Source organism: Staurois parvus, unplaced genomic scaffold, assembly GCF_062004578.1.
Source record: "Staurois parvus isolate SC_StPar_1 unplaced genomic scaffold, SC_StPar_1.0 ptg000120l, whole genome shotgun sequence".
In the NCBI taxonomy this organism is placed as follows: Eukaryota; Metazoa; Chordata; class Amphibia; order Anura; family Ranidae; genus Staurois; species Staurois parvus.
Window position 1 is genome coordinate 8,028,919 of NW_028317916.1, and position 26,921 is coordinate 8,055,839.

The 26,921-nt window shown below is 38.6% G+C and overlaps 1 protein-coding gene across 1 annotated transcript in view; it reads right to left on the minus strand.

Annotated features, from left to right (window-relative positions):
- SLC13A1 (solute carrier family 13 member 1) overlaps window positions 1–26,921 on the minus strand; it is an 83,970-nt gene that overhangs the window by 28,507 nt on the left and 28,542 nt on the right. Inside the window, exon 7 of the mRNA XM_089672137.1 lies at window positions 20,516–20,578. Coding sequence (XP_089528263.1) covers window positions 20,516–20,578 — 63 coding nt within the window. The remainder of the gene's footprint in view (window positions 1–20,515; window positions 20,579–26,921) is intronic.

Genomic DNA, 26,921 nt, shown 5'->3' on the forward strand with positions numbered 1-26,921 from the left:
AAGACACATTCTGTAACTAACAAATATCTCATGATGGCGAGGTAATGATATATAAAGTGATGTTATAAAATTTTTCATATGTGGGAATTTTTACAAATTCGATGAGGTGATTGTAGCCATTTTAGTGCACTTGCAACAGAAACAATTGAGTACTGACGTGATACTTTTTTTATCAAGGTCCAAGCTGTACTGCTTGGACTTTGAAGAAGGGGACATACCCCGAAAGCTTGTCCTCAAAATTGTATGTTAGTGCAAATAAAAAAAGTATCATGTCAGTACTCAATTGTTTCTGTTACAAATTTGATGGAGATTAAATAGTTCATACATTTTTAATTATATGTATTGATGCCTTAAAAGTCCCCTTTAAATCAGGGTTTTTCTCAAATCTGTGTAATATTCTGGTGATGTGATTTATAATCAGGAATTCTTTTTCTTCTCTAATCTTTATTACAGGAAGCTACAGCACACTAGCTAGGTGTTTTTTTCTGGATTACTGCACAGATCTGGAAGAAATACACAAAGCACACCAATATTCAAGAAAGAATACATCGCAGAATTTTCAGGGCTAAGAAAATAAAGGACAACCAGTAACACACACACACATGCACACATACACATATTATTATCTATACATATAGATAGACATATAGTATATAGTTTGTTGTTGCACCTAGGTTATCAATAGATAAGCATAATGTACAAATCACATAGCAGCAGTAGTTGATAGTAGTTCCAATGACTGATATCAGCTTGTTTCCTTTACGATGTTTCTTGTCTCTCTATAGAATTTTCCAAAGTGTTAAAGATATCCCTAGTACTAATATCTTAATGAACTTTCTTAGGTTCAAGGTATGTTTAGTTGGGGTTGATGAACTGTGGAATATGTTCCAAACAGTCCTAATTGATTGCCAATGACCATAACACTATTTTTGTAGTTCCAACTACAACTTAGCAAATAATTTAATTTAAATGAATTTAGATGATATTTCTAAAATCTGAAATGACTGGTTTGCCTCCACCCCCAACATCTCTTATCTTATTTTGCAACTACCCAGATTCATCCATTTACTTACCAAATCAAGTTACTCAATGGAAAATTAACTTTAAGTGACTGCATTTATAATACAATAGGCTCAAGTCACAAAGATTTAGCAGAAGGGTACGTATCTTCATTTTGGTAGTATGACAATAATTTTCAAACCTCATTACGACTCATCCAAAAATAACTGTTTCTTAAAAAAAAAAACAATATATATTTTATATATATATATATATATATATATATATTCTTACCCTGGTGCTTTAGCTTTGTGAATTCAGCCTAAGGGACTATTACATACACTGGTCCTGCTCAGTTTTAAACATCTGTCACTGTGAAAGTGAAATATTGACTTTTTTGAATGATTCATAACTGCTTACAATTAAAGACCCACCATAATAGGAAGATCTTGTGTAGGATCTCATGTACTCTGTATACTCATGAGAGGAAATATAAAACCAGAATCCTTAAATTTAATTGAAATGGAGGCTTTGAGTGCAAAAAAGGAGAACTTATTCTCTTTGTTCTGTGGTGAACTGTCTTTTTAGGTCTCTTTATTATTTTTGGAATTAGGCTCAGGAGTAATATTCTGGGGGGAAGAACAATTTAACATGACATTTGTAAAGGGCAGGGTATGTCTTTTGGGGTTGGTTTGTAGGCACATGGCTTCAAAGAGTGTAGTGGTTGGAGGGTGTGGATAGGTAGATAAGGAGTGACAAATCTGCATCATTTACAGAAAGTGAATGGAGGGCTATTTTCTTTTATAGTGATTGAAAAGCACAGCCATTAAGTTTGGTAATGAAACTAGCATTTCTGATAATCAGAGTCATAGGAGTGTAGTGCAGAGCCTTTGTTATTAGTTCATGTCCCTAGGCAATCAATTATAGATTGAGTACAATGACTAGGTTCAGTCTGATGCCAGAAGGTAGTGGTTAAGTAAAGGAGGCCATGTAGGGGGAATTCAATACATTCTTTTTCAAATTGAAATCCTCTTCTTACTAGCAGCAAGTTTGCCCCAACCCACCACTCTGGTCATATGGACAACCCTATGGTAGAGCAGAGCATCAGGGAATCCTATGCCTCCCCCTTAATTCTTATGTTTAGACAGACAACTGCTTTAAGATCTAAATTGTTTTGACCTCATAGAAATTTTACAAATTTGTGTTTTATTTTAACCACTTTAGCTCCAAAGGCTTTACCCCTTTCATGACCAGGCCATTTTTTGCTATTCTGCACTGTGTTACTTTAACTGGTAATTGCGCAGTCAAGCAATACTGTACCCAAATGAAATTTATATAATTTTTTTCACACAAATGAGCTTTCTTATGGTGGCATTTGACCACCATTGGGTTTTTTATTTTGTACTATATAAATGAAAAAAAAAATGTAAATAAAAATATTTTTTACTTTCTGCTATAAAACATATCCAATAAAAAAATGTAAAAAAATAAAATGTCTTCATAAATGTAGGCCAAAATGTCTTTGGTAAAACAATCCCAATAAGCGTATATTAATTGGTTTTGCATGAAAGTTATAGCGTCTACAGATGATGGTATATATACTAGAATTTTTATATTTTTATTTTTATACTAGTAATGATAGTGATCAGCACCTTATAGTGGGACTGTGATTGTGCAGAGGGCAATCTGACACTGACTGACACTTTGTTGGAACTGACTAACTGACACTAACATCTACAGTGACAATAATACAGTGATCAGTACTAATAATATACAGTACACTGTCACTGTACTAATCACACTGGGAAGGGGTTAACATATAGTAGGGGCAATCAAATGGTTAACTGTGTGCCTAACAAGTGCAAATTTTACTAAGCAATGTGGCTGTAAACAAACAGCCACATTGCTGCACTCTGTAGGGAGCCCTGTGTTGTTTACTAAAACAGGGATCTCTTCTGACATTCGCTCAGCCAATCAGCGGGCCCCGGCCATAAATCATGGGCCAGGACCTGCTGATTGGCTTGTACTGTAGCGAATGACAGCACAGCTGGGGCCCCCTACCCAAAACTGTTGGATCACATACACAGCGGGGAGTCTCTGCCACAGTATATCTGTGGTAGGCAGTCCCTAAGTAGTTAAGGAAGGCATTTGGGAGCTTGACCATTAAAGTGATGAGAGAGAGAGGAGAGAAGACCTACAGCCGGGCACAGTGCTGGATTGATAGAGGACTCAGGTCAGTGTTAGGAAAGGGGAAGTGGAACAGCTAGTGAAAGGTTTTTAACATTAATGCAGAAAATGCAGTGACTGCCATTCACAGGGATGACAAGATCTGAATGCTTGCCTCTGCCTCCCTGCTAAACGGCGCTTAGGCGAAACCGAGAAAGGATTCAAATAATAGTTCAATGAGTAGAAGTAAATATTTCCAAAAAGAAAGGACATTAGTCCTAAACTGATGTGTGCCTCCATTATTGTATTCCTTAGGTAAAAGGATAGTGATGCTAAGAGAGGAAATTGTCTGGGGACATAAATGTAACATATGTACAGAATTTCTTAAGATGCAATCTCTAATAAACCTAGTGACATGCCATTAAACCCATTCTTATCTTTCATAAAAGCCTAGACAAAAGTGAAATATTTGTCATATATTTGGTTGTTAGTTGGGCAAGGTCGACCCCTAACAGCAGTATGGTTGCCAATGGGTATACATATACACATTCGCAAAGATGTTCAAGCCAGAAGGCAATTATAACTTTACTAAACAGGGAGAATAAATGCTTTTCACCCTATCTGGCAATGTGAGTTTGACTTTAGCATATCAGCCCATGGACTTTGCTTGTTTAGATAAGCAAAAAAAAAAGGCAATCAATATTATACATGTTAATGAACTCATCTTATCTATGAAGAGCTACCATTAAGAATAGTCATATCCTCACCTCTGTTAACAATCCTGTTAAAAATACACTGTGTTTAAATGTTCCTTGTTTTGGAGTCGATTACATATTTAATCAAGTACCAACAAAATCACTGTTGTTAAAGAGAAACTATAATGCATTTTACTTGAGTAAAACTTTGGAATGATAATGTATAGTTTACAACGTACATTTATGACTTTCACACTTTTACTTTCTATCACATGGTTTATTTTTGTAATTTACTTTTTATTGAGTGTTAAAGGATTTACAACAGAGTTGCATAGAATTGCGAAGTAACAAAAAGAAATAGGCTCATCGATGAAAGGCATCACATGGTTTATTTTAAGGGTTCTCCCTCTAGCTGCTGCTTATATATTAGACCCTTCATTTACTACCCTCATGAAGAGACTGATCAGATAACACAGTAGGCCTCCCTTAGAATATATATATAGTATTTTTAGTTTTATATAGTGTTTAATTGGCCTGCAGACACTCTGCAGTACTCTCAAGCAAGAAGTCTGTTTATTTATTATGTAAAGCTGTTTTCTTCCCATATACGTAATTAATTACAAAGGATATAGAACAAAAAGTTTAAAAATAGCACACATTAATGGGACTACTTATGAGAAGCTATTAAAATACACTACACACTCTTTTTAATCAGATTATATGTTGCTAAAATAAATACTGTATTTTTCGCTCCATAAGATGCACCTGACAATAAGACGCACCTAGGTTTTAAAGGAGGAAAACAAGAAAAAAAATATTTTGAACCAATGGACTGCAGACATAGTACAGGAAATGACCAGAGACTGCAGACATAGTACAGGAGATGACCAGAGACTGTGGACATACTACAGGAGATGACCAGAGACTACGGACATAGTATAGGAGATGACCAGAGACTGCAGACATAGTACAGGAGATGACCAGAGACTGCAGACATAGTACAGGAGATGACCAGAGATTGCAGACATAGTACAGGAGAGGACCAGAGACTGCGGACATAGTATAGGAGATGATCAGAGACTTCGGACATAGTACAGGAGATGATCAGAGAATGCGGACATAGTACAGGAGATGACCAGAGACTGCGGACATAGTATAGGAGATGATCAGAGACTTCGGACATAGTACAGGATATGATCAGAGAATGCGGACATAGTACAGGAGATGACCAGAGACTGCGGACACACTACAGGAGATGACCAGAGACTGCAGACCTTTGGGGAGCGGAAGGGGGGGAGTTGTCCTCCCTCCCTATCTTCTGGGACACGTGACAGGCCCCAGAAGACTAGCAGACCATTCACAAAGCACAGCACTTCTCACGCATGCGCAGTGGGCACCCAGCTGTGAAGTCACAAGCTGTCACAGCCAGGTGCCCACACTAAAGATGGTGGCGCCAGGGAGAGAAGACAGTGAGGACACCACTGGACCAAGGAACAGGTAGGACTGAGGAGCAGGGTCTGCTGCACAGAACAGCCAAGCTGCCAGCCCGGTATTTTAACACGGCGGTGGTGGGAATACCGGGCCAGTCGCTCCATATTTGCTGCATAAGACGCACAGACATTTTCCTCCATTTTTTGGGGGGAAAAAATGCATCTTATGGAGCGAAAAATATGGTACATCAATAGACACCTGCTGGAAACAAATATCTTATGTAGCAGAGACAAGCTAGGACGATTAACTTATTTCCAGAGTACTTGAAACCATAAAATCCAAAGCAGGATACATACAGTAGGGGAGAAAGAGGTTGATGCATTTCGCACACTTAAGCATAAGAATAGGTGTGTGAAATGCGACAACCTCTTTCTCCCCCACTGTACATATCCTGACTTGGATTTTATGCAACTTTAGTAAAGTGGATAGCGTTGGTAGTGCAGCCTGTTTGGATTTTTTCCTGATTTCGAGTGCAGCATACGAGCTGGACTTGCACCCTGTTGGAAGGTGTGTGTAACGGTAACTACCTAGAGCAGTGGCTTTTCATTGTTATTTCCAGAATACCTTGGTCCAAATCACTCAAATAATTGTTAGATCTAGTTTATCAGTAGATAGGTGCCACGTTGTACAGTATATAAACATGTGCAGAATGAAAAAAATTGTTTTGTTTCATTTAGTTTCAGATCGATTCATTAAGTTACTAATTTTGTTTTGTTGCATTCATAACGAAATTTATTTCTTTTCATTTGCAAATAGAATAAAATATTTCAGGAGTATTCAAATTGAATCAAAAATATCAAATTGATCCAAATTCATGTGAAGAATAGCTGACAACCATGACTCATCTGCTAACAGCAGGATTTCCCACAGGCAGCAGAATGTAAGCAAACGTATCAGTCGTTTCATTTGGATGCTTCAAACATCTGAATGAAACTAATTAATTTCATTGTTTCCTTAAAATTCATTTCATATTCGTTAAAATTTGTTATTGCTGTAATTCAGAAATTTTCATGCATCCAAATCTCTGAATAACAAAAATTTCATCCGAATTTTGATTCAGAATGAAATAAACCACATATGTATAGTTGTGTAACAGCTGTGAATGAGGACAGTTTCAATGGATATCAGCTTTTTTAGCTACACCATTTTTCTGGTTTCTGTATTGTTTTGTCAGAAGTGTCAAAGACATTGCCATTGTCTTATGAACATCCCTGGGTTCAAGGTAGCTATGTTTAGTTGAGGTTGATGAAGTGTGGGTCATGACATATGAAGTGACACTAAACAATATCAATATTCTCCAAAAATAATCCATATACATCTGCTACTTAAGGGCCCTGTAATCTATTTTTCAGTCGTGTGTACTGCTTTGAGCACACTACAAATCCCATAATTCATTGTACCTAGTCCTTCTCAGGAGTGCGCAAGAAAGGGTGACTACATTCCTACATACAGTAGGACCATGGAGAGCAAACGTAGCCACCCTCTAACACAGGGAACCGTAAGAGGTGGAGATCTACCTGAACAACTTAGGAGAAGTCCAAGATCCTCAGACCTGATTTAAACCTCTAATTTTCTTATTACCTTGTGGCAATCATGTGCATTGCGCGGCAATCATGGGTTTAAATCAGGTGGTGGTGAGGCACCATATCACCTCCTCATCACCTTGCAAACACACTTGGATCGCTTTTCAGAGAAGCAGAAGTGCCTATTACACGTGTTGCCCTTAGGGCTTATTCACACATAAATTGGGGGGGGGGTAAATCCCTGAGGTTGAGTTGCAGTGTTACCATCCCAGTCTCTACACCCTTTAGCTACTGAGGCAGCAACTAAAGGTGTACACTTGCTGCAACAGGAATTAAACTCCCTGTTGCTTTTGGTGGGTGCTACCGCCTGCCAATCACGAGCCATGAAAGTAAATGGGGCTATTCTGCAGGTGCTCAGAAACTGTACAGTATGCTTCTGCAGAGTCCAAGGAGTTAAAGCAGGTGGTCAGAAAGCAACGCAACACTGCCTGATTTAACTCCTTGTTTGCTGTACTGCCCAGGGTTGCAGAGCGGCCTCACTCACTTGAATGGGTCATGCTTCGCAGGTGCTACACCCATCAACCATGACAAGGTGTATAACTCCTGTTGTGGCTGCGACATGTGTACACCCCTGGCCACAGCAGGTAAAGGAGGTGCAGTTGAGGCGGGGGTGGGTAAAAACATGTCTTAACTATGGGCTTTTACTACCCTCCAAACTACAAATGTAAATGCACCCTTACTGTTCTAAGCCCCCTATAAGGCTGCTTTCACACTCATGTGCTGCGGTTTTATCTGCATCACGGGTGCAGTGCGGTGTATCTGTGACTTTACTGGGTTAGCAGTGCTTTGCCATACACTCCTAATATATCCTGCAGGTGTTGTGCACTTTCTGAAAGTGCATCAAAATTCCTGGAGTTTTGGTAGTAAGTGCGCCAAACTCACAGGATATAATAGAAGTCTACGGCTAAGCGCAGCAAACCTGCAGGAAAGCTGCAGATACATTGCACCCACAGTGTGGGTAAATCTCAGTGCATCAGTGTGACAGCAGCCCTATACTATTATGGCAAGTGCATTGTTTCACACTGAGCTGAAGATCTCTTCTTTCCTGCTGCTGGCACCACTCTAGAGACTGCTAGCCAGGATAAGAGGTGGAGTGCAGTTGGTATCACTCCTCATGGGACAAGAGCCAGCACTACAGAGGAGGCATTGGTTTATGTGGCTCTTGCTCCCTACTACAGCGCCAACTTTACATGTAGTCGCTCCGCATTGCACTCTGCTTGATCAGCCAGCCCAGATCGCGATCCACCGGTTACCTGGCCGTGATATACTAGTTGCTAACCCCCCACCCCCCCTAACAGAAAGTCAGATCACAGAAGCAAAAATAAGGAATTTGGAGATTTAGAGGAAACTGAAGGTAATAGAAGGTATGTTGCGGGTTAGGAATATGTACTACCAGAGTACAGTGTTACTTTAAGGTAGTTGCCCATAACTATAAATAATTTTTGTAATACTAACTACTGGGCAAATTATTTATACTTTTATTTAGAAGATATTTGTGAAGCTTACCAACATCCATTTGGGTATTTTTCTCTAGTTATTCATTCAGCTTGCCATTTTTCTGACCAATATTCTCACCATATCAAGGTTTTTGCCCCCACTCACTGTACAACTGGATTTCTTATCCATCAATTGAAAATACAGTATGTGGTATAAGTTGATTATTGTTTTTTTTTCATAATTCACCACTTCTTTTAGAAGACCCACCACACTCAATCCTGCTTACCCGTTTGACATCCTATATCAGAAACTCCTAATTTGCATACACAAACATTCACACTTTGTACCTGCTGTTGTAAAGCTATTTAGATCCTGAAGATAGTGATTTTAAATGCTGGTGGATTAGACTGAATTCTGATCTAATTAAACAAAAAAAAGCTTCATAGAAAGTAATATGTTAAATACACAATATATCAACCAATATTTCAGTAGCCACTAGCCAAGACAGCACATTAACCCAAAACTGATATGTGGGTTCAATATTGCCTTCAGTATGTAAAAGAGAAGCAGCACTAGCAGAGTAACTTGTCTGAGCACATAAACGCTAATATTGTGTATACAGAATTTATCAATCAAGATGCAATCACTAATAAATGTTGCGGTGTGTGATTAAACCAGTCATATCAATTACACGTTTTATTCAACTAAATGACATGCCAATGTACTCAGTAATAACATATTGTTAAAAATAATTCTTAGTAGTACTGTTAGAACTGCAATTAAACGACTTTCAGACAGATTATGTAACTTATTTTATCAATAGTGATTACAGCAGCTCTAATATAGTAAATTGCAATTAACACAGTAATGAAACATATTTCCCTTCCTTTTTAGATAACTTGCAAACACAAATGACAACGGAAAGTATAAACAATCAATAAAAACCTATGATAGAGTATGATCCTGTCAGCAAAACTGGCTTGCTTATATTAGAGTTTTTATAGTCACATATCACTAGGCAGAAAAAAGGCAACAACAAAAATAAACATATCTAGACACCAAACCAAGCCAAAAATTAACCCCTAAACACATCCATTAAAGAAGCATGTACTTAGAGAATATGGAAGCAGCTAAACTGAGCACTCCCTAGGAAAATGTTACATGCCTGGCTCACATGCTAATCCATTGGATTCCATGCTTTCTGCATCACTGACCTAAAAGAAATATGCAAATCTGAAGTTCTATCTATAATTTCTTATCTGCATGGAGCCCCTTTTTTGCAAACATTTTAAAATCTGTTTAGAGATATATTCTGCAGAAAAGTTTGCTCCTGGCTGTTCCCCAGGATCCAGTTATTCTTCCACTAGATATCACCCTCTTGCCTGCCATACAGCACAAGGAAGATGAAGCAAGGTTGCTATTCACAGCTAGCACATCAAGGACACTTTGACCCTTCCTGTGACAGCCAAGTGCTACCATGTGTGCCATATACCATATCAAGGTATACTATATGGAGGCTCCACACACCTTTAGTTTAATGTATGTCAAATAGTGAAGATGGGCCTCAACCTCAGTTCCTCCTGAGGCCAGAGCAGCACTTCTTGGCACTTAGAGCGGAACTCCAAATTTTTTTACAGGTCGCAATGAATAGACCATATCACAAATATATAGTAGTAGAATATGGTAGTATAAGCTTTAGCCCGCTGCCTGCTTATTACGGGTCAAAGGAGTGCAGAATTGTGACCTACCGGAGAAGTATTGCCAAAAGAGGTTTGTTTCTTTTTTTGATGGTTATCCTATTTTCTAGTAAACTCCTTACCAGATGCAGAATTACTTAATTATTACTTATATTTTCACAGATTTTTACCTTTATAAACCTGATCTCGCATATGACACATGTGGTAAATGACATACATTTACTAACCCTTGTTTAGTAAATGTTCTGCCTTACACATTTACTAATTTACATTACAGGTGTATATAAACATTTTAATTAAGTGTAGCATCATTTTTCATGCTAAGCACATGCATGTGCAAGTGTAACATTTATAATCATTTAATACTGATCACACAGATGAAAGTACTTTCCATGACAATGACGTTTTAAAAAGGATGTCACCATTTTTATACAGGCACTTTCCAGGGTCAGTATCTGCTTCCTGGATTAAGATGCCAATTAAAATAAATAAAATAATTAAAGATGCCAGCTAAAGATGGTCTGGTACCTTTTCAACTCTTGTGTTCACAAATGTATGACAAATTGGCCACTACTGTCTGTCTATCTGCAATAGAGCAAACTCCAGAACCCAAACCTAGGAACATCAGAGAGGGGGACTCTTACTAGAGGGACAAGAGTGAAAACCTGGAGGTCTTTGATTTCCACACCTTGAGGTAAACTAAAGTATAAAAAAAAACAGAAAAAAGTCCCCTGTTCTCAAGAGTTGTGGGTTGAAGTGAACAGTACAGGTCTTTAAGCGTCCATTTCGTGTCAATGACGCATTTCGAAGGACAGTTCCCTCTTCTGGCTCTGACAAAGAGGGAATTGTCCCTCTAAATGCATTAGCCATCTGAGGGTCTTCTCGAGGTTTGGGAGTTGACCTGGTGACCTGGTCGCTTAGAGATTATGACCCATAATTGTTTGTGAGTATGTATATTTTGGTGTTTCAATTAGTTTTTTTCTCAGGTAATCCATTAGGCTGGTGCGTCCTTTCTTCCATTGTTTTTGCAGTGTAAATTAAAGTATAACTAAAGGCAAAACGTTTTTTTTCCGTTTTAGTGGAGAGGGAACTTGTGTCAGGTTTCTATTGCTAATATACAAAAGTGCTGCACATACACAATATAGTGCAAATTATAAATAATAAAGAAAACTAGTGAATTCAATGTATATCAATAAATAAAGTCCAGTGACAGTGAAAAAAGTCAAACAAAGTGCCAAATGTGAACAATGTAAAATCTTCAGCAAGTGTCCATATATTCATATACCAATGTGTACCTCCACCAAACACTGAATGGCTCCTGCTTACCAGAACACTTTAGCCCCCTATTTCACAGCAGTCAAACAAGCTTGTTGTATGGCCAGGCTTCAACCACAGAGCCATCCATAATCTCAACTTCAGGCCAGGACTCATGAATCACCCTCTGGTTCAACAGTGTACCATAATTATAAGAAAAACCAGAGAAACCGCATAGCGTAGAACTGATAAAAAGCACTTCTCATATTTTTAAACCAAGTAACATAATAAAAAAGCATTAAAAACAGCACATATGTGAATCGCAGTCGGTCCCAATCAAGGTTTTTATTGCTGCCTGTGCCCCTGTTAGGGGGATTCCCTCTCTCCATTTGTCATGTTTACCATTATCACTTACAATGAAAGTAAAAGAAAATACATTTTGAGTTGTCCCCAGAACAGGAGTGGAGAAGAAATCTTCTAATGGGTACACTAGTCTGATGACCCTGGTGACAACCTTTGAAGAGATTTCCTCTCACCCAATGTTTTGGATGTGGGGAACAGAAAATTATGGGAAATGTCCTCAATGGGATACAGTTGGCAAAAAATAAATCCTAACATGGGTTAAAACCCTTCCTTACTTATCCAAAATGAAAAAAAAAAGTCTAGCCTTTAGTTTTTCTTTACTTACTTTGCTCCTGACATTTGGTTCTTTTTGAAAAAGAAAAAACAAATATAAATCTTCTTCGTATGACAATACCCACACAAATGGTTACACAGAAAATTAACTTATTTTACATCCATTCATTTGTATGTTTTTCTTAATTTAGAACTTTATTGTGTTACATAGAATAATCATACCCCTTAGTGTTTGCAGGGCAGATTTCTTTACTACTTTTGGTTTCTGACAATATATGACAACAGTGGATACAAATAGCCTTTACAGACTCCAGTGTGCCAAATCTTCAAAAACCAGAAGCAGCAGCCATACAGCAAATAGCAGAGATGACAAGGAAAAGCAGCCCTACTGGGACTTGCAGTATGGCAGGTAGCAGGGGCGAACTGACCATTTGGAAACTCGGGCACTGCCCGAGGGCCCTGGGTCAGTAGGGGGCCCCATGAGATGCCCCTGGTACCTTTTTCATTGGCTTTTTTGAGTTTGGGCAATGACACAGGGGCCCCATGTTCCCCTATTGCCCGGGGGCCCCATGAGTTGTCAGTCCGTCCCTGGCAGGTAGTATACATCAGCAATGTATGAGATTCTGATGCCAGCTGCTATTCACTCTAAGTTCTCATTCTCACTGGAAATGTCTATGATAGGAGAGGCTGTAAGCCTGAGGATCAGTGCTCAGATCAAAACATGGAAAATGGAAGAGATAATTTATCCCCTTTTGCCATAATAATGTCCTAGAGGTAGTTTTCCCCATGAAAATGATGTAATTAATGCAGTTCAGCTGCCATGTAACAGATCAGGCTGAGATGCTAATAGCAGATGAATTATGGCTCAGCTTCAGGCATATTCATTTTGTTTCTGCCACATAAATCAGAGAAATTAAGAATATGTATTTTTTTTTACAGCAAAGCATAAGTATGCCTAAATATCAAACAATGCCAAACTCCCAAAATCGGTAGCCCCACTGGCCTTTCTCCTGTCTTTGTAGAATCACAAGCCTTGGAAGGCTCTACTGCTAGCCATCTGTTCCATGCCGCTTTTTTGTCTTTTCAGTTTCTGTACAACTACAAGCCACAGCATGCCTTCCCCTAATACATATCCCACCTGTAGAGATATAAAAGCCAGCCTGTCCCACTGGCCTCTCTTTTGTATCTGTAGAAGTACAGATTTCAGCAGGTTACTCCCAGTACAGATAACCATATCCTGCTTTTCCCCAATCTGAAAAATAGTCACATTGAGGCTGATCTACCAAATGAGTGGAGAATCTTCACACAATTTATAGACTGCTCATTTTGAAATAGAATTTTCATGATAATTTAGTGAATATAAAGAATACCCGATCACATGCAAGGAAAACTGTTTGCACATGATTGAATAATGGAAGTCAACAGAACTTTACCTCATTCACTAAGTGCTGGGGAAAATTCCCTTGCAAAGTGCAACTTCCCATGAAATAGCCTGTGGTAAATCAACCTCATTGTGGGAATATTTAATTCAACGATCCAGTCATTTGAAAATCAAATTCCTGTATAATTATATCATCTGCACACAAATAGACAATTGAAGTAAGCTCTCTACTTCAAACCTGTTTGGTTATCTCCTACACTAAAGCTGGGTACACATAGTTATTTTTTATTTCTTTCAGCCAGCGGGCTGAAGGAAAAGAAACAAACAAATTCCTGCATCCACACAAATTAAGTGGATGCAGAAACACCCCGAACCCTCCCCCCCCCCATGCTGATACATTGAACTCTGACAGTGGGGACTCTCTGCTGTCAGAATACACTGATCAGCACTGCAGCTGATTGGATGCAGGCACTGATCGAACAAGGTTTTCCAGTGGGTCCGTTCAACAGAAGCCGATCTAATGACTTTTGCCTCTGTTGAAAAGGGAGGACTACACACAAGTCAAAATGCAGCCAATCCCTATTGAGCCGACCAAATTTTTATTCATGTGTGTACCCAGCGCTAAGGTGAACAGCCTTTAGCTAGTCCCTAAAAACTCATCTCTTCAAGGAACCCTTTCCTTTCTCTACATAAGCACAGGACTTTTACTTTCACCAGCAATTTATTGTCACACAGTTATTATCTTTTGTATCATTTGCTCTCTCTTTTAGATTGTAAGCTTCTCTTCTCTTCTCTTCTCTTGTATTGAAATGGTACTGTCTTCCTGTATTTTGAAAAGATACTTGCAGTTGGACACCATCTAGGTCCTACCAACTCGCTGTAACTAAAAGCAGTATGAAATAAAGATGTATTGTATTGCAGCTCACCAATTCTTGGATGTCATAGCTGCATTAGTTGTCTTTTTTTACCTATTTCAAATTCCTTTAAAGTGGAACCAAACTTACATTTACTTCAATGCTCCCTGTCCCTCGCCGGCCTCAGCATCTTTTGCAGGGTGCCACTCTTCGGTAGTCTTCATTGGCCAGCTTAGGATGACATCACTCCTGTGCATGCACAGGAGTCAGTAGTCCTGGCACACAGGCAATGTAAGCTGAGTTTTGCATGCCAGAGGAGACAGCAAGCAGGGAGATAGGTGACTCCATCTGAGTCGCACTGATTTTGAAAGTAGTTCCTGCACTATTTTCGCTGATTTCAGATGTGATTTGCATAGATATCTCTGCATGTTGTCACACAGATGTCAGGCAAGTCTCACCTGAAATCGCACTGACCTGTGGCTTTGATGTCATGCTATTTCAAGTGAAGTATCGTGATTTCAAAGTCGCATTCAGTGTGAACCAGGGCTTATTCAATTAGCCCTGACGCAAACTAGAACGTGATGCTGGAAACCCAATATTCGTGCATGTTTCCTCTACTTCGTTCAAATCATATTGTCCTTGCAATCTGCAGTGGGTGTCAGTGCAATATTAATGACACCCCAATGCAGGTTGCAAACTTAGTGCATTTGCCTGCGGCAGATCACATGGTACAAAACGACCATGTGATCCTGTTGTACAGTACATTTCTAAAATAGGTGCATGCACTACTTTGGTGCGATGCGGTGCGATATGAGCCCATTCAAAATAAATAGTCCTAAATTACACCGCACTGAATTGCATGTGAATTACGCAAGAATGCAATGCACTTCCTGTGCAATTCATATGTGATCCATAGTTTTTACCTAGGCTTATGTAAAATCTTTATCCCATAAAAATGCAGTAACTGCTTAAAGTGGTTCTAAAGGCTCAAGATTTTTACCTTCATTCATTCTACGCATGAAGGTAAAAAACATTCTGTATGCAGCAGCCCCCTCAGCCCCCCTAATACTTACCTGAGTCTCAATGCGATCCAGGGACTCTTCCTTCTCGTTGGCTGAGAGCTAGAGCTAGTTCTCCTCCTTTTTTGACTGTTAAGTGACAAAGTACATCTACACACTCTGCCAAGACCTTTTCACCTGAACTATCTCCCAAGGCTGGATATGACCCTTTACAACACTAGTAGGGCTCCTTGTGCAGGCATGGGCAGTAATGAGAAAGGTTTCAGTAACATTAAGCAAATGGAAGAGCTGTTCTACTCAGTTGAGTAAACAGCCAGGGGGTGGTAGGTATTGGGTAGTTGGAAAATACACATTTTTACTAGTTGTTCTGCTGCTTTTTAGATCTACTTGTGCTACTGGGCTGCAGTGAGAATACTGATTCCCTGTCTGGTAAGTTGATGCAGAAATTGGCATTACTGAACCAGGAGGTTGAATTACCTAATCAGGAATAGTGATAGATGACTCTACCCAGGTTTGATTCACCAAACATTCGACAAATCTTGCTCAAAACTCTGAAAATCCATACTTAGAATCAAATTAAAGACTATGGAGGTAAGGGGGAGCATACTGGTTTTTAATGCATGTAACCTGTTAAAGTGAGTTGTAGTTGACACATCTTAACACAATGCAACGCAGTGGTAAAGTGAACCAACCCTTACAATTATCTTGGCTTATGTACAGCATCAGCACCACAAACATTATTTATTTAACCTCCATAGCAGTCTGATTGTGTCAGTACTTCTGTGCTCAAAGCGGTACATTGTTTTCAATGGAAATATGTTGTTTTTTTATTGTAGGCCTGTAATTCTTAGGAATAACTCACTGATATCTGTCCAAACAAGAGTCTAGTAAACATCCCGGGTATGATAAAATTTGAACCATGAAATCATAAATTATAATATAATACATAATCATAAAAAATAATAATATAATAATAATAATAAATTTAATTCAATAATGTAACCAAATCAAAAACACTGAAATTTGAAATAGAGCGCCAAGTTCGCACATCACTGAGCTCAGTCGCAAAATTGTTTTCAGTGTCTGATGACAAATTTCCCCACGAATCATTATCACTCAATTATGCAAGTGGTTCTAATTTACTATCGCTGTTCTCTAACTGGTCTAAAACCACTTTTGACCTAAAGGGACGCTTTTTGGACGCCATGGATGTTTCTCAGTTTCCAGGCAGAAAGAACGGTAAAAATGTAGGCAGGGCACAGGACAAAGCACTAGGGACAAAATGTATGTGAAATGGTTTCATACAGACACAAATTGGCCTTCTTTTACTGGCATATTGAAATTAATAAGTAGTTTTCCGTGGTTGCCCTTGTTTTTTCCGGGACAAAACAAAATAGTTGTTTAGACAAGAAAAAAATTAGGTGACCACAGATGATATGGCAGTGTAAACTTAGCCAGCAGCCAAACATCTTTAATGATGGTGAATAGGCCCAAATATACTAGAGAAAAGAAGAACAGACTGGGGCTTTACTATAAAAATGAAGATACTGCAGAGAATACGGCAGTTTAAAATTGGCTGGCAATAAGAGAGTCTTAATCAGGAACAACAAACCAAAATGTACTATAAACAAAGAGTATAGGCAGATGTTTTACTACAAGAATTAAAAGACCCCAGATGATGCAGCAGTGTAAAATTAATCAACAGCAAGTTTATTGATCAAGGCTAGGCACAAATTTACTAAAGAAAAACATCATGGGATAGGATTTCACAAGAAGAATTAATATACTTTATGTAAAATTGGTCAGTAGCAGGAAACTTATTCAAGGAAAAAAGGCCTAACTGGCGTATGACTAACTTTTATTTTATCTATGGGGATGGAGGGTGTGGTGAATGTGAGTAATTTAATGCGAGATGGTTTAGGTGCACAATATTCTTTTTTTTTCACTTCAAATGATTCTGTGGTGTACTGCAAACAATAGACAACTTAAAGAACAGTTGGTCATAACACTTTAAGCACCCCAAATTTCAAAAGTAGGCCTCAGAAACATAAAAGTAAAAAAAAATACAAATGCAAATAAAGAAACTTAAAAAACTACCCCTGAAACAAAAGGTCCCTTTTTTAAAGGTAAAACTTGCAGCGTAAAACAAACCTTTTAACTGAAACTAAACACTCTCTCAACATAACGTAAAAACCATTATACCCCAAAAATAAAAAAAACAAGCAATATACCACTCTCTGAAACAAACCACTATGTTTTAAGGCAAGTCTTTCAGGGAAAAAAAGTTTGCTACGGACAGGTCAGGAGCTAAAAGTTACCTCAAATAACCACTAAACAAACTGAAAGACAAAAAAATAATAATATAAATAAATAGAAAAGAGGTTGGTTGCCCAAAGAACTAGCATTCAGAATAAAATTACAGTTTCCCTAACATTTCCCTATGTAGTTTGTCAGCTTTATCTATGATTTCCCTTAGACAGCTTCCATTTCAACGATAATCCATGGCTGCTCTGTACTACGTCCTTTTATAGTTAGGGGACTGGTTTATCCAAAAACTCTGTAGTTGGAACTTCTAATCCCGCTGGACAGAATAAGAAATTCCTTTGCAGGTTAAACAGTAAACATAGATCTATTTCAGTTAGAAGATCTCCCCAATTTTCTCACAGCATCTAAGTTGCCTGCTCATTCCTTCAGTCTATGATTAGACAGTCGCAAAGTCCAGGAGTGGGAAAGGGCCACCGGGAGTGAGAAATGTTCATACATACAAACTGGTAAAAATATGAGATAAAGAGAAATTTTATCAATATATAATAATGAAAAAGGGACCTGTGATAGAAGTACTGACACCTAAAAATAGATAACAGGAAACATTATGTTAAAACATACTATTTGTATTTTTGTGCTACCCATTTAAATATATTTCATATTATGCTTCTGTTGTTATTGGTTACATACCTTATATAAATATTTTCTTTACGTATTTTTTCAATTTGGGTAATCATCATCATCTCTGAGGCCGTTAGTATGTTTTATGTGACCATTTTATATGAAGCATAATGTGTCAGTACCCCTACCACAGGCCTGTTTTTCATTAATATTTATCGACAGTATAGCACTTCTTTCTATCTCATATTTTTACCAGTTGGTATGAACATTTCTCATTATCTAAGGATATAATTCCCATTTAGATTTTGTGTGTATTCTATACGTTTCACATTGTGCCACCTTGGTCCTTGTAGTCCTCCTGGCCCAGTACTTTTAAACCTGCTAACCATCTAGAAAATGTAGGCTTAACAAAGGGGCAGTTAGCTTGGAAATGCATCACCTGACCAGGGGTGGACTGAGAACTCATGGGGCCCCCAGGCAATAGGGGATCATGGGACCCCTGTGTCCTTGCCCAAACTCAAAAAAGCCTATGAAAAAGGTACCAGGGGCATCTCATGGGGCCCCCTACTGACCCTGGGCCCTCGGGCAGTGCCTGAGTTTCCAAATGGTCAGTCCACCCCTGCATCTGACCAGCCTACTGTCTCTACATGTGCATTAAATGTCTGCAGATGTTATCTACACTGACAGTGTTTCAACGTGCCAGTAACTGCTTTGAATTTGACAGATCACTTGCTTAATTGCTGGACAGGCACTGCTTCTTGTCTTCATCCTGAAAATTTGGAGACAAATTTTTCACCAATAAACATATACTTAATGTGAGTGGATATTGTTTTTTTATTGGTTAATAAAACTATTATTAACACCCTGCTATGCCCTATCTTATGTGCTTATCATCATCTCCTGACATATGCCTACAGCTTCTTAGCTTTGTATTCACAGTGTGAGATAATCTAAGACACTGCACCTCTGGCTGCCAGTCTCATGATTTGAAGTGAGGCATGGTGATGTCACTACTGTGCTACTCCATGTTCCCCTTCCTAGAGAGCGAGCTGTACCTAAGGACCTGCAATACAAAGATCTCACTGCTTCTGATTCCTTCAATCCCTGGACCTATGATTTATCCCCTCTACTGATAGACATCAGGGCCCAGCTCTGATGTGAAGAAGCAAGGCTTTGCTTCTACCAAAATGGTTTCAACCACACAAAGACACAGTGTATGACAAGGCGTGGTAAGTCAATAATGGAGAAAGAAAATCAGCTGCAAAGAACCTTCAGGCAATACTGGTCACTGGTCCTTGGCCATCTATTTGCCTTTTTGGCACACATTTCACAATACATGGGATGTTATGGTGATTTTTGTTTTCATTTTTTTTTACCTTTAAGCCACTTTTTTATTTCCTGCATAAAATTCATCATTGTTGAATAATCCTAATAGAAAAGTCCCTTCTCATGCACAAGTGACGGAAGGTACTGATATTGTAACTTAAGTCTACTACATCCATTTCAAGAATATTATCAGACTTTATTTCAATGTCAGGTCAATGTGTTTCCACCTTGCATGACTGTTCAACAGAAGCTGGTCATTAGACTGGCTCCTATTGAACAGACAACAGTACACATAAACAAAAGGCCTACCAGTTTCTGCTAAACCAGACAATTTTTGGTCCATGTATACTCTGCTTAAGTTTCTGAAACAAATAACCAAAACAGCCACATGACTGTGCTCCTTAATGATGACAATTTCTGCCAATAGAGGTAGGAGAAGGAGAGGAGACATCTGGTAATTTTGCTTGATGTCAGATCCCAGTGCATTGGGAAACAGTTTCTTAAGCTGCTATTCAGCTGGCAGGAACTTTGACTTAAAAAGCATAAAGCACTGTAGAAAAAGTTAGATGTGTGTATTTAGTGTTGTGTATATAAACAGGAATGGGGGTTATTAACTAAAACTGAAGAGTGCAAAATCTGGTGCAACTCTGCATAGAAACCAATCAGCTTCCAGGTTTTCTTGCCAAAGCTTAATTGAACAAGCTGAGGTTAAAAGCTGATTGGCTACCATGCATAGCTGCACCAGATTTTAAGTGTACCAGTTTTAGTAAATCTACCCCAATGAATATTCTGAGTATGTTTTCTGCTAAAACAATAAGATTAAGGCTCCTAGTGCAAGTCATGAAAATTATATAGTCAGTGAGGTAAAGGTAATAAAAGAAATGTATTTCTTTAAATGCATGGCATTAGTGCAATTTTTCCTTAGTATTATACAGTATAGCAGTATAGCAGTATACAGTATACAGTATGCTTATTAAAAGGTTTATAGATATATGTGCAGTAATCTGAAATTTAGAATTATTACTTGGCTCTTTTTCAAGTAGTGTCTAAGCAAAATGTGCAAAGACTTATATACTTGATTTAGCTCTTACCGTATTGTATTCATTCTGTGTTTTTTGTTGACTACAGGCTGCATCCTTACAGTCTTCATCAGTCTGATTGGAAACAAAAAGTATATAAGAAAACATTTACTTTACATAACGTAAACTCTGATTTAATAAAAATACATGTATTTTTTGTCATCTCTACCTTATTACCCAGTAAAATATAAATAGCTAAAAAAGTGCATTTATTTCCTATGACCTTCTTAAACTGACCTTGCATATTGGAGGTTATTGGCATATGACTCCACAATCCAGGTATAATAAATGCATATATTTGCATGTTCGTGTGTCTATGCATTTGGAATACACTCTTAGCAGCTGCCTTATAACAAGGCAAAAAAAAACCCAACTCAGCCAGAAGAGTTTTCCACTCTAGAACAATAAGTGGAACTATTGACAGAAACAAAGGCTGATTTTCCAAAGGAATTGAGAATTTTTAAACTAAAAAATTGTGTCAATAATCACTTCAGTTACCAACGATGTGTAAAACATAGTATGATTAGATATTCAAAGTCAACAGGAATTTGTTTTGACATGATTGGATAACTGAGTTGAATAATTACACAATCAAAGACTCCTAACTCCTTTAGTATATCCTACCTCATTATATTGCTGTCATAAAACGATCCTATCCAAATTAGTGTTTCAAGTATATGTATTTGATAAGACTGTTAACAAGCAGTTAAAATGAGTTAGTGTTACACAAATACAATCTATTTATTTTTATTATAGGCATTTATATATCACCAACAATTTTGCACAGCACTCTACATATTGTACATTCACATTTGTTCTTTCCCTTAAGCAGTATACAAGTCAACCTATATTATATGAATACATACACTTATTAGGGCCAATTAACCTACCAGCATGGGAGGAAACTCCCACAAGCACAGGGAGAACATGCACACTCCATGCAGATAGTGTCTTTATTGGCATTCACACCAAGGATCCTTTTGTTCAGTCTTCTCAGGAATACCAAGAAACTTTTGTTCAGTCTTCTCAGAAAATACCAAGGAACATTTGTTCAGTCTTCTCATAAATAAAATACACTAACAATATTAAGTTGGGAAATAATATTGATTCTAGTAATGATGGTTCATTTTTAGGATTTCCAGAGACAGAGGTAGCAGAGAAACTGTCTCGGTTAAAGATTAGTAAAGCAATGGGCCCTGATGGTATTCATCCCAGAGTTCTAAGAGAACTTTGAGGTATATTTGTTGAACCATTAACTGATCTTTTTAATCAATCTCTTTTAACAGGTGAAGCTCTTCATGACTGGTCGACAGCTAATATTGTACCTCTCCACAAGGTAGAAGCTGGCAATTACAGGCCAGTGAGTTTAACATCAGTTGTAGTCAAATTAATGGAATCACTTCTGAGAAGAAGGATCATTGATCACTTAAAAACACACAACTTGCTGGATCAAAAGCAGCATGGCTTTAATGAGGACAGATCATGTCAGACTAATCTGATTCGATTTTTTTTACTGTATTACCATTGTTTTGGACCAGGGTGGTTCTGTGGACATAGCATATCTTGATTTCAGAAAGGCATTTGATACAGTTCCACATAATGATCTAATACAAAAGTTGTACAAGCTAGGACATAGCCCTTGGATGGTTCAGAGGATATACAGCGGGCTAAAGGATAGATAACAGAGTGTGGTTGTAAATGGGGTTCACTCGGAAAAGAGACCAGTCACTAGTGGTGTACTACAAGGCTCTGTACTAGGTCTTGTTCTATTTAATCTAGATGTAAGTGATATAACTAAAGGTTTGTTGGGTAAGGTATGTCTTTTTGCTGATGACACAAAGGTGTGCAATAGGGTTGTTACGGAGGTGTTTGTAACATGGAATATGATTTGGCATTGCTGGAAGATTGGTCAAAAAAGTGGAAATTGTTGTTCAATGTTTCTATATGTAAAATAATGCACCTAGGGAAAAAAATCCCTTGAAAGAGTGCAACATTGGGGGTACATTGTTGGCCAGAACTACAGAGAAAAAGGATTTGGGGGTACTTGTTTCAGATGATTGCAAAATGAGCAAACAGTGTGGCCAGGCAGTGGGGAAAGCAAACAGAATTCTAGGATGCATCACTAGAGGGGTCACCAGCAAGAGGAAGGAGGTCCTGATTCCCCTAGATAGATCTTTAGACCTCATTTAGGATACTGTGTCCAGTTCTGGAGACCTCACTTACAAAAAGATATTGATAAAATAGAATGAGTCCAAAGACGAGTAACAAAAATGGTGAAAGGTCTGGGGGATAAAACATATCAAGAGCGACTTCAGAAACTTAACATGTACAGTCTGGAGGAAAGAAGGGAAAGGAAAGACATGAATTAAACCTTTAAAAACATCAAGGGGGTGAATACGTTTCAGGAGGGCATTATTTTCAACATTTCAAACCAAAATCAATGACCTTAAACTAACTGGAGGAAAGTTCAAAACTAATATCCAGAACGTACTAATTTACTGAAAGAGTAGTTGATGCTTGGAATAAACTTCCAGCAGAGGTAGTGAGCCAGTCAACAGTAAATAGCTTCAAACATGCTTGGGACAAGCATAGATCGATACCAAGACAAAAAGTTAACAACCCCCCCCCCAAAAAAAAAAACCAAACAAACAAAAAAACACAGCAGACTCTATAGACCACTTGGTCTTTTTCTGCTGTCACTTTTCTATTTTTCTATCCTAATTCTGCAAGACAGGGGTGCTAACCACTAAGACACTGCTGCCCCATGTTTAAATTGTATTATATAGCACAACTCAGAACTATCTATAATAGAGGTATAGCCACATTACAGGTAGAATTTTGAGTTAATCTTCAAATAGTAAATGCATCACAATGCTTTCTGCTACAGGATTGCTTTCTAAATGAATCATGTATTTGAATATATTGCTCATGCATAAGACAAAGCTTGACTCTCTTTTGCATTCAAATAAGTAAAGCATTTATCATACTCTTTGTCACATGTTTATGACTCAAGGGGGTATGAAAAACCCACATAAGAAATACAGGTAATGATCCCACAATATGCGCTTGACCTAAATCACCCCAGTCAATGTTTTTTCAATAGAACTGTGCACTGTTGACATGACAAATGACATTGCCTCTTTATTGAAATTCCCTAGACGCACGTTTTCATTTTCTGTAAACTAATTTGCTTTGTTTTAGGAATACAAATAACCCTCAAAACTGAAATAATCCAGAATGTAAAATGCTGTAGTTCTAAAGCAAGTGGTCAAAATAAACCTTGGTTTTTATTGTGGTTTGAAACTGAAAATTAGAAGAGAAGAGGGTCAGCTTTATTAAAGTGTGAAGGGCAGTGAAGGGAGGTGAACGTAGGGATTTTGGGCCATATTTTTACTCACTAAAAACAGCTAATTGCATAAAAAAGTTCTATGAAGATTTGTCCATTTTATAAAGGCATTACAATTATGCTTCTGATGCAAAGCAAAGTGAAGTTATTTAAAATGAAATATGAGCTTTGCAAAAAGTTTTTTTTTTTTTTTTACAGTGGTGCTACAAAGACAAACAAAACAAACTAAGAAAAGAGAGAACACAATTAATGAGAACTAATTAATGTTAACTATGAGTGCGCTCACACTGGCAGTTTTAACCGAGGCCGGGGATGGTTTACCCCCTTGGTCCAGTACATTTGTGTAATGTGAGTGCTTTGAACCATGCCTGGGAGCCGTCATTGTACAGTGCCCAAGACCACTTGGAAGAGATAGTCCCAGGCATGGTTCATTTTTGGTCCAGTACAGTTTGCTTCAGCGTGAGTGCAAACCAAGCACAGAACTCTCCACAGATGACTGAGTACAGAAGCAGTGATCACTGTGGCCCAGGGGTGGACTGACCATTCGAGCACTCAGGCACTGCCCGAGGGCCTGGGGTCAGTAGGGGGCCCCATAAAATGCCCCAGGTACCTTTTATAGGCTTTTTTGGGGTGTGTTCTGAGTGTAGGCAAGGACACAGGGGCCCCATGATCCCCAATTGCCCAGTGGCCCCATGAGTTGTCAGTCCACCCCTGCTGGGGCCTGATTAGTAGAGATGATGACATAAGTGTGCCAGGAACACTTCCCTATAATGTAATATGATTGCAGAGGAGTGAGGAAGGGGACAATCAAATTTTGGCAATGTTTATTGTGAGTTCACACTAAAGCTCCATGCACACTGGGCATTTTAAAAATGTTGGTAACGTTAGCTGTGTAAAGTCACATTAAAAACGTGATTTTTTCAGCTTTTTTTAGTGTTTTCACATTAGCATTTAGCCACGTTTTTCCGTGTTTGCATTCTTAGCTTTTTTTTGGTCAACAAAAGTCACAAAATGCCAGTTTGCGCCATTTTAGCGTGATTTACTGTGTTTTGCGATATTACAGCATTTTTACAGCTAAAAACTCCTCTAGAAACCCACTAGTCCTGGGTTTCTTTTCCAGCCAAAAAAATGTCCCTGCCAAAAAATGTTGATTACAGTCTATGTGTGCATGGATACATAGGATAACATGTTGGGGGGTTTACTAGCTGTAGAAAAAAAAGTCAAAAAATGTCAAAAGCCAAGACCAGCAGCTGTAAAAACGTCCAGTGTGCATGAGGACTAATTCTTATCCATCTGTTTATTGTTACTCAGCACTGCAGCTCAGGTCTCTGCTCTGCACACCTGCCCTCATCTGTCCTCATTAGTGGACTTTAAAGAATCAGTTCACCTTTGGAACATGTTACATGATCCACCTGTATTTAGGGGGGAAGGTGCAACATGTTCCACTTTCTGTCTCCACTCCCGTCAATCCCCTTCCTTGTGACAATGGGTGGGTGATCTTTTCTCCGCACCTCCTGTCACAATTCAAATACAGCATGGCCATGTGGGGCTCCACCCACATGTCTGTGTCATTCATTCATAGAGTTCTATTAATGAATGAACTACAACTACAGTCTGCCATGGCGGCCGATGGCTTGTAGTTCTCAATGGGTGCTGGTGAGGTAGTTCATTGATTCTTCCTGAAATTCAGTAACTGCCTGCCTGTATGAAGTAAGGGCAGACAGCTGACTGAGAGTCTGCAGAATCCTGGCATTGCAATTTGTTGATCAGGGGTGCAATGCCTTACAGGCTGCAGAGTAAAAAAAACTCATTGCACATTTTTTTACATGCAAAGAGAGGTGCATTTTTTTTCTTTTTTTTATAAAAAGTGAACTCAGCCTTTAAAGTAGTTCTACAGCTTCAAGCCGCTGCCTGATCTACAGGCTGTCCTGGATGGAGGTCTGGCTGTTTCTCTGAGCTTTATTATCAGGATGTTAAGCAGGCCATACATTGATCAAAATTCAGCCAGTTCAGCATCTATGTATCGACAGGGTGGTTTTGCAGAAGTTGATCTACTGATTGACTTCTATTCAACCACCCTGTTGGAAAATTTCTGCTTGATCAGCAATGCTGGCTATAGCTGACAGTGGTAATCAGTGTTTTCTGACAACGGGGGTAGTCTCCCCACTTTCAGAATACAAAAACACAGCGAGAGGATTCCCCCATCCAACTCAAATGTGTGGATGGAGGAATCAACCCACTGACTGGAAAAGAAAAATGAATCATCTATGGCCTGCCTTACTTCTGCTCTTGACACTATGTACTCTGTCTGTCTAGAACCTGCACCTTGTTTGCATCTTGTTCATCTGTGCATGACCTGGTTATCATTTGCTGACTCTGCTACTGTCTGCTGTTTGATCCAAACATTTGTTTAAAGTTGAACTTTTTCTTGAAATAACCATTCATCCATTCCAATCCTCCACCCCCTTCAGCTATACAAAAAGCCTCCTCTTTTTTTTTTTTCTTGTTTGGTGTTAGCTGTTTTTTTCTATTGTTCATGCCTCAGCTTCTCCCCCTAGACAAACCTTCCTATGCCAAAATGACATGTCGACACCCAGTGCCCCCTGGGACATGCACACCACATATTCCAGGAAGCATTGACTCTCATTCATAAAAGAAGAAAAGCGGTGGGCCTGGTGGTGCATCAGCAGGAGGTGGCTACCTAAACCTGGAAGAAACAGCCTCTTCCTGATGACATCATGGAGGAAGATGGCAGCATGGGACTAGAACATTGGCAGTGGAAAATCAGAAGAAAATCACTGGATCCACTGGATTGGTGAATATCTGAACTGAGGACAACCCAGCCTCTAGTTAAGTGAGGGTTTTAAAAAAATGGGCAGTCAGAGTGAAATTTCTTTATAAAGACTTATACCTCTCTAACATCTGTCTTGCATATTATCGTCTGTAGTGCTGATAACACCGAAGATCTAAGGAACTCTGGACATACTGACTGCAATACACTGCAATAATGTAACCAATAATGTAACAAAAATGTAACCACTGTTTATGGCATCATTTATATGGGAGCCTCTA